Source organism: Chaetodon auriga, chromosome 14 (assembly GCF_051107435.1).
Source record: "Chaetodon auriga isolate fChaAug3 chromosome 14, fChaAug3.hap1, whole genome shotgun sequence".
Classification (NCBI taxonomy): Eukaryota; Metazoa; Chordata; class Actinopteri; order Chaetodontiformes; family Chaetodontidae; genus Chaetodon; species Chaetodon auriga.
The window spans coordinates 17,883,083-17,901,218 of record NC_135087.1 but is presented as its reverse complement, the minus strand read 5'-3'; the positions used below and the strand labels follow the sequence as shown (position 1 = coordinate 17,901,218).

At 40.5% G+C, this 18,136-nt stretch overlaps 1 protein-coding gene across 1 annotated transcript in view; it reads left to right on the top strand.

Moving 5' to 3' along the window:
* sntg2 (syntrophin, gamma 2) overlaps positions 1 to 18,136 on the top strand; it is a 75,611-nt gene that overhangs the window by 18,567 nt on the left and 38,908 nt on the right. The window contains exons 2-8 of the mRNA XM_076749626.1: positions 3,369 to 3,506; positions 3,622 to 3,678; positions 3,820 to 3,877; positions 5,501 to 5,544; positions 7,089 to 7,130; positions 8,244 to 8,331; positions 10,269 to 10,357. Of these exons, the coding sequence (XP_076605741.1) occupies positions 3,369 to 3,506; positions 3,622 to 3,678; positions 3,820 to 3,877; positions 5,501 to 5,544; positions 7,089 to 7,130; positions 8,244 to 8,331; positions 10,269 to 10,357 (516 nt within the window). The remainder of the gene's footprint in view (positions 1 to 3,368; positions 3,507 to 3,621; positions 3,679 to 3,819; positions 3,878 to 5,500; positions 5,545 to 7,088; positions 7,131 to 8,243; positions 8,332 to 10,268; positions 10,358 to 18,136) is intronic.

Here is an 18,136-nt window from a genome sequence, read left to right as displayed (position 1 = left end):
GTTGTCAGCCTCACCCCCCTCAGTTTGGCTGTTAGGTTTTAAGGGAAAAGAGGACACAATTTGGCTATAGTCAGCACGATGAATATGATATGCTGTCACAAGATTTTAACTCAGCTCATCTGAATATATTACAGATGCATGTGCTTGTGCAGGAGATGTGCAGTTGGAATGTTGAAGGTGTATTTTTCTTTGGATTAAAGAATTTCTGACAGACTGCCTAAGGAGAAATCCAACCAGCGTGTGATTGTTTTGTGTTCAGGAGTCCCACAAGGTGGCTTTTACCCTCGCTCTTGTTTTCAGTCTACACAAATGAGATGAGGTTGCCTGACAGCACCATGATTTCATAGTTGTTTTTTTCTTCTGTAATCAACATCAGTTTCCAATTCCCACACATTTTCCCACTGTGGATTTCTTTTTTTGAGGACCCCATAACTAAACTCTTGGAAATATGTTACTATTCCATGGTCACCATTGGAAATCCCAACACCTCATACTACATTCAAATCAAAGGAAAAGGTAACCCATGGGTAATGAATCATTTTTCTATGTTGATCCAGTCATGTGTCATTTAGGAAGCCAAGCAACATTGTCCTTCAAATGGCACAACTCTTCATTATTTAAGCACCAAAGGGAGAATCAGTACTTTGGCTTTGAAGCAACTGCACCTCCACACCACCGCTACTGAACTACTACCTCAAACTGTCTGTTGCACTTATAGATTGTAAATTTGGACTTTGAAGAGGTTTAAATATATTTCCCAAATTTCGGTTAAAAAGTGACTGTGAACCATCAGTAATTTAAGACATCTCCACCTTTTCTTTTTGATCATGTTATTTCTACACCTGCCGAGTTACTGGGATGAAAAGACAAAGCAAACGCCATGGATATACTGCACGCACTGACTTCTTTGCATGAATTCATTTCAAGTTCAGTTTTAAGAAGGCTGATTCATGAAATCTTTAGTCAAGAGTTTTTCATTTTGTTTGTGTTCTTGTTTTTGACATAAAGTTCACACGTTTCTCATTCTCTTTTTTAGCTATTGCTTAAAAGTGTCAGTAGCCAAATAAAAGAACAAAAGATCTTTTGTCTACAGAGGTTTTTTTTGTTCCTGCTGCAGTCAGACTCTTCAACAGAATTGTGTCGAGTTTATGGCCCTGCAAGTGTTTATATATGTATGAATGCTGTACAAGATTTACTGTTGACAAGCCCGAAGTCAAGACACAGTAACCGCTACATAAAAGAGTTACCTAAAAGGCTGGGCTGTGGTAGAGTAGAAAGTAATGGGAGATAAAACTGATTTCCTCTGTCACTACAGGCAGTCAGGGAGATCAACCAATGCTGCCTGTCTGTGCCATCAAACGTTTAGACTTGTTTTATGTCCCCTGAATGTATCCATTGGGTTGTCCTGCAGCAATAGTTCCACAAAGCCCCGACCAGAAGCGTTAATTTATCCTCTGTCTTCTTCAGCAGGAACAGAGCATGGCCTTCATCCAAAGTCCCTTAAAAGAGAATCAGTTGATCTCACTCAAACACTGATTGTCACCTTTTTCACCCACTGTGACTCCTCATGAGTATATCATGTATGAAAAGGTCAGTCTTCAGCTGTTGTAGTGAAATCTAAATATTTCCTCCTACTACCTGCTTTTACAGTTAATAAGCTTAGCTCAAGATAGTCCAGGCACACAATAATTTCAAGTGCATGAAAATTAATACACATCCATGCTGTCATGTTTTCAATCACTGTGGCGATCCCCCTGTTGTTTCCATGAAAATGCTTTGTGTAATGCATTGATAAAGGGCTTAAAATGGCTAGGTACTTTATATAGTGCACTACTTGTTATTAACAGTGTTGTAGGAGGCGTTTGATCATACTTCCAACCAAAGGGAAACCTAGAGAGTAAAACCTGCTAGAGTATCAAATGAGAGAGGGGGTGGACACAATAACTGAAACCCAACAGAAGCATATTGCAATAAATTCTATCTTTGTGAAGGTTATAATGCTCATATCTGGTGAGACATGTCTGATTTAATTCTATAGCAACTTTTGAGACCTTAGCTTGTGGTGGTGTATTGGACAGCGTTATATTTGTGCTCCTTTCATTTTGCCCGGTCCTTGCATATGAAACCATGTCTCTAATTTACAGTCAAGTCGCTTCAGTTCTACTGGCAATTGTTTTTCCATCAAGCATGGGCTGTTGTCCTTTCATTCGTTTATATGTTAGATCATCCATCAATCTTATTGACTCTAGTGGCTGGATTGTGATGAAGCTCGGGGAAATAATGGAGCTCACCACTCCAATACGACCAATACAACAGGGGAGGGTTTTGGGGTGGGGACTTAATTGTCCGTCTGTGTGATATCTTCTGCTGTGTCGGTCCAAATGTTGAGGGAATTATGCATGCCACCACTGTGTTTAGCTATTTTCAAAATTATAGAGTTTGGAGCAGCTACCCTTAGAGGATAGAGCGAAATTACACATCAGGCTTCATTGTGTATGGAGACTTGTACCCCAGAGGGTAGTTCTGCAGTTACCGCAGGGTACGTGGAAAGATTGTGGAGCAGCTCAGAAAATTTGAAACAAGACTAAGAGTCTACAGGAAACAGTAACTGCTCTGTGAATCTGTACTACTGTTTTCAGCTCAGTGCTAATGTCAGCATACTAACATGGACACAATGACAAGCAGCTATAATGTTTACCTTGTCCACCATCTTAGTTTAGCTTGCGTGCATGCTAACAATTGCTAATTGGCATTGAAAACAAAACACAGCTGAAAATGATGAAAATGTTATTAGTTTTGTAGGTATTTTGTCATAAATAACCAGTTATTCCAATGCCACATGGACAAATTGTATGCCAGTCTGTCCAGATGTTGAGACAGTTCACCAGAAGCAAAACCTCGTGGTGACACTAAAAAAAGTCAGTGATCACCATTAGGCTTCATCCTCCAGGGAACTTGAATGCCTGTGCAAATGTTATGGTTATCCATCCCACAGTTAATAGATATTTTAGTCTGGGCCAGCTACTCAGAGACAGTCACAGTGTAAAGTATGATGTCTGTGCTGTGCTCTTTCATCTGAGTTGGCAGTTGTCTTTTCTGTTCTCAAAGTCAGACAGTCTGGTGCAATTTCCTGAACTTTTGTGTATCCCTTTTTTGTAAGGTAAAGATAAATTCAAAGCATATAATCTCTTTTTTCTATTACACAAAGGTTCACGCTTTCACAACGTCAGGCAAAACCAATTAACCCAAAACTAGACCGGGAAAATGGAGTACACAAATGACACATTGAGAAAAGCGGATTAAAATGTTCATTGTGTACATAATTGCTCTGCTTGGCAAAATGTCAATGCTCTTCTCAATTCCAACAGACAAAATCTGGAATTGCTTTGCTGTACAATGAGGAGACCAACAATACCTATGATGTCTGCCTGAAATTGACCAAAGAGGTATTAACCATACAGAAGCTGGATGTGGTTTGCACAAGTGGAAGTGAATCCCAAGTAAATGTAAGTGCGCCAGAAGGCTCAAGACTTGCATTGTAATTCATGCCGCATAACTCCAGAATACTGTTTCAATGTTCACAATATCTTTTTGCCAATAAGAAACTCCCACTTTCTAAAGCACAGAACTGTTGTACTGCGAAGACAGGCGACTGGCGGTCTGGGCTTAAGCATCAAAGTAAGCAGATAAGTTTTGATTATGGAGAGACTGAAGTGGAAATGAAAAGTCTTTGGCTTGCAGAGTTGACAGACTGATTGGCAGCAAATTTCACAACCAAAACCCAACACTGTTCATTCTCACCTTTCTCTTGCTTTTCAGGGAGGTGCAGAGCACAACGTGCCCGTTGTTATTTCAAAGATTTTCAAAGATCAAGTAGGTAAGGAAGTGTTTTATTTTATTTCATTATGGATTTGGATATGGTTTTCAGTACAGTGGTAAATGTCATTAATCACCTTGATTATAGAAATGTTAATGAAGTTAACAGGAGACACAGGATACTTAGAGGAGGAATAGTTCAAACTTTTAACATGCAAGATGCATTTGTTCCAGGAAGATGAGGTGCAAGGTTTGATATCAGTCTGAGCATTAAAGGGGGACTCCAGCGATTCAAAGTTTGGGTTTCCTCAAAGATTGGAAAATTTGTCAGAGAGGGATTGTAAAAAGAAGCAGAAGAAATCACAGCCACAGAGCCAATGTTCTTACATTAGACCCCCTTGCCTGGTAAATGGCCATTTCTTTCCAAACCCAGTCTGTAACCCAGATTTTCTCTTAGAAATTTGTCGTCACCAACCCCATCATCAGGATTATTTTCCCAGAGTTTTTTTTTTTTTTTAAAATCCTCTTCCAGAGCTGCAGTACTCCTCGTGATGTGCCACTTTGTCTTACCCTCCACCTACTACTTAGCCTAGCTTAGCATAAAGACTGGAAACATGGGGAAACAGTTAGCCTGGCTGTCTCTACCAAAACCTCTAACACAGACTCAGTTACCCAAAGCATCTTTGCTAGTAGTTGGTTTTTGTAGTAATCATATAAGAGTGCAAAATCTGCCATTCTTATTGACATTACTCAGCTGAGCACAGTCATTATGCCCAGCTGTTTACCAAGAAGTAGTTCCAGGACACAACTGCCCCTAAAAATGAAGTGTGCTTGCTTTTGAATTCCTGAAGTATGGGTGAAAAACCATGAAACATTCACTGTTTTTGCCCTTAAGTATCTCATCTTAATGATCATCACATAAAATACTTGAAAAAATAACCACCATAGTATCGTCACTGGTCTCCAGTGGCAGATTCATCTGCTGGCAATAGGAAATGAGTCTATCGCCCACTATGTTTCCAGTCTTTATGCTAAGGCTAAACATGCCCTGATTCCAGCTCCATTACACAAGACTGATATCGATAACAACGTTTGCTCCAAAACACAGGAAAAGGAAGAGTTGAAATCTTTCCATATACAACATTTATTGTAATTAGGTTAACAGTAAACACTGATGAAGTAAAGAGTTGCTGGATTGGCAGAGTAATGTGATCGTGCTGTCAGCTAGATGGAAGACAAAATACTCAAGCCATGTCTGTCAGCGAAATGGTAAGATCTGCTGACCTCTCAGTGTCCTGTTAGGACGATCAGAGCGTCATATGACTGAATCATTTCCCTGTAATTTGTCTTTTTGCCCACATCCCTCTTAATACTTTTTTGCATATGAGAGAATCATGTCTTCATATCCCCAGGGACGTTAAGAGCCCTTTTCACAGAGCTTTACAAATCTTTTCACAACAGAGCTTTCATTGTTTCCTCCCGTGCCGCTGCAAATGAGTTTATATCCTGATTAGTTTCAAATTTCATGCTTTCCTGTGTTCTTTCTCCAAGCTATAGGATGTCGCCAGAGATTAGTCTGACAGAGACACTGATTGCCATTTCCACCACATTACCATGTATGAAATGAGCAATTATTTTCTAATGTTTTCATTAACCTCTGACACTTGACAATTGACGCCTGCAGCTGATCAGACCGGGAAGCTATTCGTCGGGGACGCTGTGCTGCAGGTTGGTACATCGGTTCATGACTTATTTGCTTGGAGATTGATTCAGGTCACTGCAAAGAGTGGCAACTTGTTGCATCTTAATTTCGACCCTCCTCTGTTTTGACAGTGTGTGATTTCATTTAGGAAATAGGAAGAGAATATTTTTTAAGTTTAAACTGCATGAGGTGAGTCTTTTAATGTCTCTCTGCTCCTTTGAAGAGACAATAGTGTGGCCAAATATATTCTCATTGAATCATAACAAAGTTCTTTCAATTTAACTAAAAAAATACCAGATTCTCTGGTAAATTAATCACAAGGTCACCGACAAATGATTTCTGTGCATTCAATAATCATTAAAAACCAAAAATGTCTCATATTTAGTAATGATATTCATTTAATCTTTTAAAAAGTTAATTTGAATCTGTCTGGCAGCTTTATTGGATGTGGTGTTTATCTAGAATATCAAGTAGACTCATTGGACAGCCTAGCAATATTAACATTCATTTTGGAAGTTATTATTAATTATATTATGAGTTGAATTGTTACTGCTTCCACCTTTGGATCACCACTGTTTCATTTATTTGCTATGACTTATTTAAATTGTCACACTGCTATGGCAGGAGACACAGCAAATCAGGGCTGGGTTGAGAAACTTCCTGTTCTAATATGAATAAATATAAATAAATGATGTAGCTGCTGCAGCCTACAGCCTTGGACAGATTATGAGGCAACAGGCCTCTGGATACAGACATGTAAAAGCCCTGTCCCTCCGTCATAGACTCCCACGTTCTTTGTGGTCTCTTTGCATGTCTTTGTGCTCATTTAGCATCTCTGTGTTGTCTTTTTGTGACTCTTTGTGGTCTTTGTGTCTCCTTGTGGTTGTTTGTGTCTTTGTGTTTTTTTTTTTTCTTCCATCGTGCTAGTAATACGTCTTTTTGTGGTTGTTCTGTGTCTGTGGTCATATTGTGTCGCTCTATGTCTTTTTCCTTTTGTGTGTATTTGTGGTAGTTTGTGTCTCTCTGTGATAGTTTTGCATCTCTGTAGTGTGGTCACTTTGCATCTGTTTTGTGGTCAGTTTGCATGTCTTCATGGTTGTGTTTTGTGTCTCTTTGGGGCCATTTTGCGTGTCTTTGTGGTTGTATTGTGTGTTTTTGTGGTTCTTTGATTGTCTTTCAATAAGAAATGCTAAGTCACTTCATACACAGGTTCAGTCCAGGGGTCCTGGGCCTGCACCCAATAGGCCTGTTGAGTAACTAATCCAACTAGTCAACTACCCCATCTGACAGGGGCTATCAGGTGTTGGCAGGGATATTCTGGGCCTGCAGCAAATGGACATAGAGTTGCTAAATTACACACTTTTTGTAATTAACTCAAAACTTTACTGGGGCTTGGCGATATCACCAAAATCTTTTATCATGGTATGTGTAATTTTGCAGCTCTTGTGGTAGAAATAGCTAAATCTCTAGCAGTGGGCACATTTCTACAGTCTCATCGTATCCACCATCACATCACCTAATCCTACACTTCACTTATTTGCTTTTCCACTCTCTCTGTTGGTTTCTTTAGGTCAATGGCATAAATGTAGAGCCTTGTACTCATGAGGAAGTTGTGAGTATATTTGTACTTAACTGTTTAAAAAACCAATCCCCTGCTCCATCTATTCATTGCTGTTCCATCCTTCTCCCAGCTTTACCGCTAAATCCCAGTGGCTATCAACACGGAGGTGCGCTTCGACAATCTGAGTTGTCATCTTGGCAGGAGGCTTTTTTTTTTTTTGTTTGGTTTCAGCTGGGACAAATTGAATAGGAGCAGATCAGTATCAAAAGCTGTACAGGAATTGAGGACGCTAATATTTGGGAGCATTTTTATACAGTTTTGCTTTTCTCCTTTTTAAGTATTTTCTCTATTCTCTGCCACCATCTCCCACACACACACACACACACACACACACACACACACACACACACACACACAAGCAAGCATAAACTCTTCTCATGTCTGTCATCTCTTTCTCCTTGTGCAGCCCCAAAACAGCTGTTCACTATATTCACCTCCAGAGCGTCAAAACACATAATGAGCAGTTTCTCTTCAGAACAAAATCCAGAGTTTTTAATGGCAGGCTGTCACACTGGCAGCACTGACAGATGCTCGGGCTGAAGTAACAAGGGCCACCATGCAACGTTTGAGAGGGTAGGGAGGAATCTGATAGCAGATGTGCAGGCTTCGTAGAAGTGACCTTGCGTGTTAGATGCGACAGTCAAGTGTCTCATCTGCTCTTTTATTTCTCTTTTGCAGCTTGTGTGAAAGATGGACAGATTTCATGGTTTATCCTTTAAACCTAACCTTACTTGGATGCCTCTTTGATACAATGACTCGACATCTTTGAGGACATATTTTATATCACTTAGACATCAGATAATCAGACATTCAGAGCGTAATTACTTTGTGGTGTCAGCTGTCACTTTGCTGCCGCCTGTCACGAGAGCTCTGCCTTTTATCATTTAAGTGAAGCCCTTCTGTCGGGCTTTAGCTTATGATTACATATTTTTTCACTCGTCTCCTGTTGTGTTTTGTTTGCTCAGGCTGTGTTACAGCTTGACATGAATGTGGCTTGTTTCATTTATATGAGATTAAATTTTATCTCACTGCATGGTTCACAATCTCTCTCTCTTGCTGTTTATCTCAGTCTCAATCTCTCTCTCCCTCTCTCGCTCCTGTCAGGTTCACCTCTTGCGCACTGCAGGAGATGAGGTCACTATCACTGTTCGGTACCTCCGAGAAGTTCCATCATTTCTAAAACTGCCTCTAGGTAAGATTCCTGTAGTTTTTTATGCCATGCAAGCTCACAATAAACTTCATTTCACTGAGCATTTTTGACAATAAAGGAATAAATCACATTCACTGGAGATTGTCTGTTGATGCTTTAAAGCAGTTCAATAGATGAGCATTTATTTTAAAGTAATAGATTGTCGTGCTCAGTGGCCTGAGGCGAGCAGTAATGTCAGAAACACCCAGAGCTGCAATCCCCTGCTCTGTAGTTATTTTCAGCAGCTTGAGGAGATGAAGAGACAGATGCTAAAATCCTCCATGTGGAGCCGGTAAAAGGTGAAGTGAGAAGAAAATGAGAACTTGAAGGAGCTCTTAAGACGAAAAAGTAAATTGTAAATTTTGCAAAGTTTAGCAATTTTATGGAGGACTGTTTTAAAGTAAGTGGGTCAACTTTTGTCTTTTTCTTTTTACATTATGTGCATGAGTGGATACCATGAAGTAGAGTCTGAGTAGAAGTTTAGCATTTTTGAATTGTCCGTAATATGATAAAAAATACTAACTTTTATGACAAAACAGAAACTCTTGTACTCACCTGTGATGTCAACATAAAAACTCTTTCCTCAACGTGAACTTGCCATTTTTCTAAAGCTTTCAACTGCATCAGTCAGTGTTTTCCTAAGTGTGTAGAGCTTGTTTGGAGCTGCTAACGCCATGATATCTGTTGAGGAAGACCATGAGGTGTGGTTGAAAGCTTCAGTAAAAGCTAGGAACTGGGCCTCAGGTTAAGATGTTTTGTTGTTAATATCAATAATTAACTTTCCACACTCAGCTGATATACTTGATTTTAAAGGAATAGTTTGAAATTTTTGAGAGTTATTTGTATGCTAAATGTGAAGCTAGCGCCAGGAGACGGTTATCTTAGCTTAGCATAAAGATTGACATTAGGGGAAACGGCTAGCCAGGGTCTATTCAACAGCAACAACATACAGCATTTGGACAAATTAAGCAAAAGTGATGTAATATGTTTAATTATGAGCTTTACTGATGCTTCTAGGCAGACTTTTAACCTTCCAGCACTGAACAAAGCCAGGCTGTCTGTCTCTCCATGCTTACAGTCTATAGGCTAAGCTAAGCTTCATAAAGGAATGAGCCTATTTCACAAAACATCAAACTACTCATTTAAACTCCTAGTTAATAGAGAGCAAATGAGGTAACATCGAGTAGCGCATGGGAACTTGTCATTCCATCTGGGGCTCGCATTTTAGATACAAACTTCCAGACTGCTAGTAATTGTTGTCTTATGAATTATCTGTAAGCACAATGTGAATGAACACCACATAATGATCACTTTGTACAATTTACCTAATTATGAAAAGTACACAGATGTAGAAAAATAATTAATAATAGCAGATGGCATGAATATTTATAGCCCAGCTGATAAACGACCACATTCTCCTAAATTGAAACCGAGAGCTGAGAGAAATCCAGCGTTCATATCTTGTGGGTAAGTTAACATTCATAGGAGGGCGTCAGTGCAGAGATGCTCAGGTTTTGCTGTAGGGTGTTTGGCCGGTGAATCGTGTTTTGTTGCCTGAGAATGAAAAGTTTCAAGTCGTATTCTGGTTTCAAGTTGTCCTTTGTTTTACCATGACACAGGTGACAAGCAGGAAAGGCCCGGAGCCTTTCACTGAGTGTGACCGAACTGAACGCAGGTCCTCTAACACCAAGCTAATATCACATCAGAGCGTTTGTCTCTTTTGGATGCTGTCCGCCACCTATAGTATACTGCGTGGCTTAATGGCAGGACAGCAGAATGAAGACGAGAGCAAACCTTAAAATTTAACGCTCTGAACTGGGCCACGGTGTTTGGGGTTCAGGTGCAACCAATGAAATAATAACAGACGCAACATGAAGTTGGAGTAAATGTTTAACAGTGATTCTTTCTGTGAAGAACATGAATCATTCTTCCTTTTTCAGGTTCTCCAGGGCCGTCCACTGATCACAGCCGAGGATCCTCTCCCCTCTTTGACAGTGGCTTACATTTAAATGGAAACGGAAACAACGCGGTAAGAAAGATCTGTTTGATATTGCGTGCATAATGTTGATTGGATTGTGTTTTATGTGCCTCCCAGTCGTATAATATCTTTATAGTGTTTGCAAGTAACTGATGCTTTCAGATTTTTTTTTGATCTCAGCTGAAGGGACCAGGAGTTTTGTTTAGGGTTTAAGTTGGAAAAGTTTTAAAACACTTTAAATATGCAGTATTTACAGTACAAACATCTTTCTCTGAGGGGCTCATTCACTGCTACAATTGTCACCTTCTAAATAATGTGTTACTAAAATATATTGACATACTAGTTCACTTAAAAGTTAAATACACTTTTGAATGTGCAGTCCTCTTTGGGACTGATGCTGATTGCTAAAGTGTCACTTACACCTATCACCAACTGTAGTTACAGTTTGAAAATCCCATAGCCCAACCTTTAGACATGACCCACAGTGTGCTGTGTATTTGACTTGTAATTAAATCGATGAACAGTCTATACTGCTAGACTGCACATCTCTATTGGTGGTGCATTACATCCATTGGGAGTCTGTTAAGACTGTCAGTGCTGTTCATATTGACAAAGTATCCTCCTCCCCAGTGAGCCTGCCCTGCAATGGCTACATGTACCTGAATGCGTCGTGTGTGTCAAACTGTCCGAGCTTTGGGAGTATGTCTTACATTATGTTTTGCATTACAAGACCACACAAAAACTGGTGTATTAGTACCTGATGTGTGGCTTCAAAAGCTCAGGTGAAGAAGCCAGTTTCTCCATCTGGCTCCTCTACGTAAGAAGGGTTAGCAGCTGTGCAGCCAAGGCTGCTTAGTCATCTAAATTCAAATAGAAATGTTTCATCTACATCTGTATCTGGATTTGCATCATTCACACTGGTGGACTAGCACAAGATAAATGTGCCAGAGTCTAATTCGTTTTCCAGTTCGTGCAATATCCTCATGAGGAAATAATAACAATACAAATGATGAAAACCCTGCACACCCACACAGGAGTCATTCAGGCTCATTAGACCCCTGTGCTAAGGTTAAGTAGGGCGGAGGGCTGCTGGGAGCTATGTGAGATCACAGAGGTCCATGTATTAATAAAAATGCTAAAGATATAAGTTGTCCACCCTTACAGGTGTAACAAATCTAACAGCACAGTAGCCAGAGATGCCAGTAGGCCTTTTGTCATGTCGTAGCAGGAGAAGACTGCATACCATGGAGGTGAGCTAGTTTTAGTCTCCTGGTATTGTTTGTGGAGATTGACAGTCATGGCTGACTGGGATACCTGATGGAACTGAGCCATCGTTACTGTTATTAGTGACACCTCTGCTGTTGTCATTATGACATCAATTTCTGCTTTGATTGCCGTTTTTTTCAGTAGAAAGTGATGGATAGTAATTTGAAATTAGGTAATAATATTACGGTCATTAATGCCAGTAACTCTCCAATGCACTGACATTTTTTTGGGGTTAGCTTGTTTGCTCTTTTAGCAGGCCATGGGTGGAGTTGAATTTGTCAGTGAGTTCAGTGGACAGTCTGGTTTGGGATGTATTAAGCAGGGAGGTCCCAATCATTTACCTGTTATGTGTTGTTAGCTTGCTAGCTAACAATTTAAGTCTACATTCAGGAATGATGGAGTGTGAGGAGGGGAAGCGCAGCCAGCTTAGCAGCTACCTTAGCCCTAGTAAAATGCAGGCTGATGTTTTTTTTGTTTGTTTGTTTGTTTTTTTTAAAGACAAAGTTTTGTTCCTTATTTCCACAAGTTTAAAAACAGAATCTGTGACTTATGTGTTGAGACTTTCCAGGCACTTGAAAACACCTTTGGCAAGAGTTGTGCTGAGCAACAAAAAAAAATGTTACAAGTAAAATATGTCTAAGTAAAATAAGTAATGCAATTGATTTTTTTTTCATTGAGAAATGGTTAATAAAGAACTGATTAAATATTTTAGTATCCTTCGGGCAAAGGATGTGTAAGACCTTTAAGGACAGAAAACATGACCCATTCTTATTGTCCATGGCTGGTAATGTGCAAACACAGCTCCACGTTACCGAAATATTTATCAGCAGCCAGCAGTCCTCTTCTTCATTAAACATTCATTCTGTTTTTGTGGTTTATTAGTGAAGAAAGTTTGGAGTACTCGTTGTCGCTCACACCCGCCCTGCCTTTGCGTTGATGTCGGCAGCAGAATCAGATAAAAACCAGCCGTTTACAATGAACCTGGCTGCATTACTGACTAAATTTCACTTGGTATTGCAGGACAGCAGGGGCAAAAATACTAGCAATCAACTCTATTCATTGGGTATAGACACTCTCTGCTTTTATCATTTCCGCTACCTCAGCAGGGCTAACCACTGGCCGGGCGGCAGCAGCACTATCAGCTGCAGCCTGAGCCTCTGCCTCTCTTTGTGGACTGTGGCTCATACAAATCCGCTTTGACTTTGACATGTTATTAAATGTGAAGTAATCCATAACGTCCTCTACGCATATATGCTAGGACGATGTTCGGCTGTCCAGAATGTGGGTCCCAACCCCGATAACTGACTGCTGTGAAGCCGGCCCCCTGGCAGTGGGAGGAAAATTCAAGTTATCTGAGCCAAACTCTCGCTGTTGTTCTTCCACCCTCCGCTGATGTCAAAATGGGTCAGAGGGTGTTACATGTAAACTGTGGCATTAGCTACACTGCTACGGAGAATATTAGCAGATGTTATATACCCCTCTTTGTAGACCGCTCCTGTGCCTGATAAGCCAGTGTAGAAAATGAGACTTTGTTGGTGTACTCCTTTCATATAAGGTCTTTTAAAAATGGCCGGGTGATAATTTAATATTAGCATTTTTTGACTCACTGTCATTTCTCTTGTTTTTTTTTGTGGTGTTCGAATTAATGATTGCAAATTGTAATTAGAAACCAACCCTGGTTTCATAAAAAAGTTGCATAGATTATTAAAATGCAAATATGGGTTCCACCGTGTTTATTAATGTTCATCTCATGGCTACAGCCACATGATGGATGTGTGAGCCCTGTAGAAAGTAGCAGTAAAGATGCAACACAAATGCCTGTTTAATCTTCAAAAGCACACAACAGCTCAATCAGTGTCTGTGCTTTTGTTCGGTCAAAAGGAAGAACAAACAGTCAAAATAATTCATTTTGTTCCATGGTTTCCCTGCAAGGCTGTTATTGGCTCCTCTAGCTTTCTTGATCTTAGGAGTGGTGATGGCTGAGATTACAGTGTGTACTACTGGGATGATAGGTGGGAGTAGTTTCACTGTTGTAGCAGTGGATGCCACAGGGGAATTTTACCAATCAATCTTCCCAAAGCACAATATGATACAGTCACTTTATCCCTGTATCAACAGGGCAAATTCAGCCCTGGCTTCTGAAAACATATGGTAAGTGCCCTGTATTGCTGTGCCCATTCCAGAGGAAAGGCTAACTTAACACTCATAAAGACAAAATGAATATCTATTAGTAGATAGGTACAACTGTGTTGCTCGTGCTGCAGAAATATCAAGCAAATTGGTCTTGACGTTGCTCTAAAGCTCTTCTGGCCAAATGTTACTTGAATGTACAGTAGTGGAAAAAAATCCCCCCCCCCCCCCGCCCCCCCCAAAAAAGCCAATATATCACCCATTTAATGGTAAGGCATGAGAAAATTGCATATTAATATGGTAATCTATAATGAAAGATTAACTGTGAGACTGCATCTCCTGCTCATCATTTCACATGAATTATTCAGAGAAGGCGTGAGGGACAGCAGGTGGCCACTTTAACCTTTCATAGATAATCTAGATTTAAAGTGTTTCCATTTAAAACCCAAGCAGGAGCTGGAGAAGGCGAAACATCCCCGTGCACTTGGCCTCGTCATGGTCTGCATTTCTTGCAGTTCCCAGTATGTGCATTTGGTCTATGTGAGGAAAAAAATAGATGTGACACATGCCTACTGTATGTACCTATGAAAAAGCAAAGCAGGTATGACTCAGTGTGACATAATAGGTCAGCGGGCTCTCGTAGGGATCTTTACATTTACTTCTGACAAACATAATTAGCCAGGCGGTGTCCTCGTCCCAGAAATAACATTTAAACAGTGAAAAACACAAACTACCTCCAGTTAGTTTTTGCTCATGTCAAGTGAGATTCTTCTTGCCTTGCGAATAAAGGCCATTATGTGAAATGTTGTTTTTGTTCTTAGAGTAATTGCTGCATTTTTTTGTTGTTGTTGTTGTGTTTTTTGCAGAGCAGCATAAGTCGTGGATGCACTTTAATGTTGAGAGTATAATGATAGAAAGCCTCCAGATAGAGATTTTCGGGAAAGTAGGGCAATTATTTATTTTTTTCCCCCAAAAGAAAAAAATGCCATTGCACACCATTAAGTAATTCTGCATTGTATGAAATAGCCTGTAATGGAAAGCGTCATTAAGCCTGGGTTTGAGGTTGGAATAGTAAATGACCTCAGATGTACCACACAACTTCTACACAACCAGACAGTAAAAGAGATGAACTGTGTGTATTTAATTTCTTAGTCAGCACTGCTTCTCTAATCTGCGTCAGAAAGTCACAACAATTTTCTATGTTGCGTGATCCCTTCCAGACTCAGGGCTGTGAAGATAGGTGAAGATTTGCTTTTGTTTTCAACCAACATAACCTTGATGATGTGCACACAAACACTTACTGAAAGGAGCAAAGCATCGTTTTAACGGTCATAAGAGCTCCAGTATTGGCAATCCTCCTTGTTTCCAAAGGCCAAATGTTGCCACAATTGTGATATTTTCAGCACAAATCTGTTAAACAGGATCTTTCGTTAGGAGTCTAAACCATCAGCAGGGAATGCTTCCCTCAAAATGGAGGAAGGACTTCCCTGTAAACTTTTCATTAATGCTCAACAGTCACACGGGGAGAAATGGCAGAGAGAGTAAGAGACAGCAATTTCTCCACTGACAGCAGACCCAATAAATCCGAATGCAGTGCAGCCACAAGGGGCACAGTGGGGTGAGGAGCATGATGCTCCCATTTTCTTGACAGAAAAGACATTGCTTTTCTGAGGTTCATATTGCTCCCTGTGCCTGGACATTAAGGGAGGCAAGTTGAGAGACAGTTGAATAAATTGCCATACCTCATCACAGAAGAGCTCCTGCAGTGCTGCATGGCAGAAACGCCACCATTACTTTCACTGTAATAGTGCGGTAATGGAACAATGCATAGCCCAATAATACACTGTAATTTGTACACTCTTACATGTGTTATCTACTAATTACCTGCACTAGAGAAACACCCAGAGCTTACCTGCAATCACAGTGTGAATGACAGTTTAGCTAATGGCTTTGAATGGAAATACACAGTCCATTTACAGCACGTTCCTTCTCTCGTACCTTTTTTGTGTGTGTGACCAGCACATTCAGCACAGGTCATTGATATTTATAGTAGTTCCCTGTACATTATTTTGGGATGGTAGCATCTTGGTCCAGACTGAAATATCTAAACCGCTATTGGTCGGATTTTACATGAGATTTTGTCCGGACTGTTATGGTCCTTCAGAGGATGGAGGCTCCCCAGATATCAAAATACTGATGATGATTAAATCACTGATGAATTTCTGTCAGGCTAAACTATTGAATCTGTAATTGATTTGAAAGAAAAATTGACAGAGCTCGTTATGTCCAATGTTTTAGTTTCAGTAACTGACCCTGAATCAACACTGATTCATTTATCTAAAGCGTGATTGAGATTGAATTTAGTTGATTTTGCTGTATGCCACTACCAGGCCTTTTTCTTTCTGCAACATTTGGACAATTTATTACTCATCATGTGAATAAAGTTCAAGAACGCTTTTGCTTTAGTAACAAAAATTAAATTAGCAAAGTCATTTCCAAACATTCGGTGACAGTAAGAACCATTTTCAATTTACATAATGTTTACTACAGTAACAAGATGATTAAATGTGCCTTTGAATATTTATAAACTATGTTTACAGATCAAATCCTGTATATAAAGTGAAGCACAATATCACAGCAAATTAAACAGTGAGTGAAATACAGTACTTATAGTAACTAGCATAGTAATAGGTTCACCCCATGTCATTTCACACTCGTAGAAAGTATTTTTCATCTTTGTCTCAGCCTCTCTCCCCAGTGCTCCTCTTCTCTGAATCACTAAAGGTCGGCTGCAATATTTCTTGGTGTTGCAGTGCAACATTGATAGATATGAAAACCCCAACTCTATCAGAGATATGATGATGCCAGAAACCCATGGTACAATAATACCGCAATAAAAAAGGCCACATTACAATATTCATCACAATATTTAAAAATGTTCTTTATGAAATGATAAATCTGATGTGCGCAGCATTTTAATTCACGTACAATGTAGCTTTTCCTTTTATGTTGAAGTGCTTCTGCCACAGTAGCCAGCCAGGACCTAAGCACGTGCAAACAATTGACATGAATTGTTTTTGGCAAGGAACGACTGAACTGTGTATGTACAGTTGTGAGTACAGTGTCCTCTGCTGTAGAAAAGTCTCGCTCAGCACTGAGGTTGCTGGGACACAGGGATGCTTTGGCCTTGGGTAACAGCGGTGGGTAAAACCTTGCATCGTCTCTCTCCTCTCCATCACTTGAGAGGACAGTCGGAGAGTAAAATAGGTCCCTTTGTGGTACAAGTCAATTTCAGTCTCGATCTCACTGTCGGGCTGTGCACTGTCCACCTCTTTCAGTGAAGGATCCCCCGGGAGATCTTCCACTGCTGGTGTTTTGGAAGGAGGAGGTTGTTCCTCCTCAGCTCCGTGTGTGTGTGTGTGTGTGTGTGTGTGTGTGTGTGTGTGTGTGTGTGTGTGTGTGTGTGGGGCAGACCATCTCCAGGCTCAGGCTGTCCTGCCTGCTGCTGCTTCTTCTGTTTCATGAGGGTTCTGTTGAACAAGCAGAGCTAGAAATAACTTCCTAAAGGTCTCACCTTGATTCTTTTCGCAAAAGCAGCAGAACAAATGAGACAAGCCTTGCACGCAGTCACTCTATCTCTCTCTCTCTCTCTCTCATACACACAACTTAAAAGTTACCGGAACAAGTTACCTGCACACACACACACACACACAAACACACAAAACATTTAAATAAATGCCTGGTTCTGCATCTGCTGAAAACTTCTTCCCTCTCATTTTTAGCTGGTGCAAGCGGTGGAATTGGGGGTCCAATGCAGTGTATTCTAGCAGAAGGTTGTTTTGCTCCCCTTGGTATCGGTCTATGAAGTCCTTCAATGTGGCTCTCTTCAATTTGGTGATGGTGATGGAGTCCTGTTTGCATTGTGCCAGGCTCTGTTCTATCATGTTCTTGATGGGCACAGACTGGAGGTTGAGACTCATCGCACAGCATGGTGGTTGATTTTTCAGTGATGTGAGAAGCTTTCCCATGTCCTCTGCGTCTGTGATGTCAGCTGGTCCAGAGTGTCTGTGCCTCCTGCGCTACGCCTGACTTCATCACTCAGTAGCGCTGCAGCGACTGCTTGTTGTTGCTCCAGGCAATGCTCAAGCATGTTGAGTGAGCTGTCCTGTCGTGCAACCACATCCATGATCAGTGTATGGACTGACAGGTTTAACATTCGCTGGCCAGCACAGCTGTGCACGTCTCCCTCCACCAAGGAAACAGCTTGGCCATGGCTGTGAGGAAATGGTGTACTTTAGCTCCAGCATGTTTACTAACCTCTGAAATCCATTGTTGTTGACCACAGAGAATGGCCTAAACTCTTTGGCTATGTATTTACTGAAACATCTCGTCATTTCTTCAGCTCTCTGTTATGTGGAAGTTGGGCTCTAAATG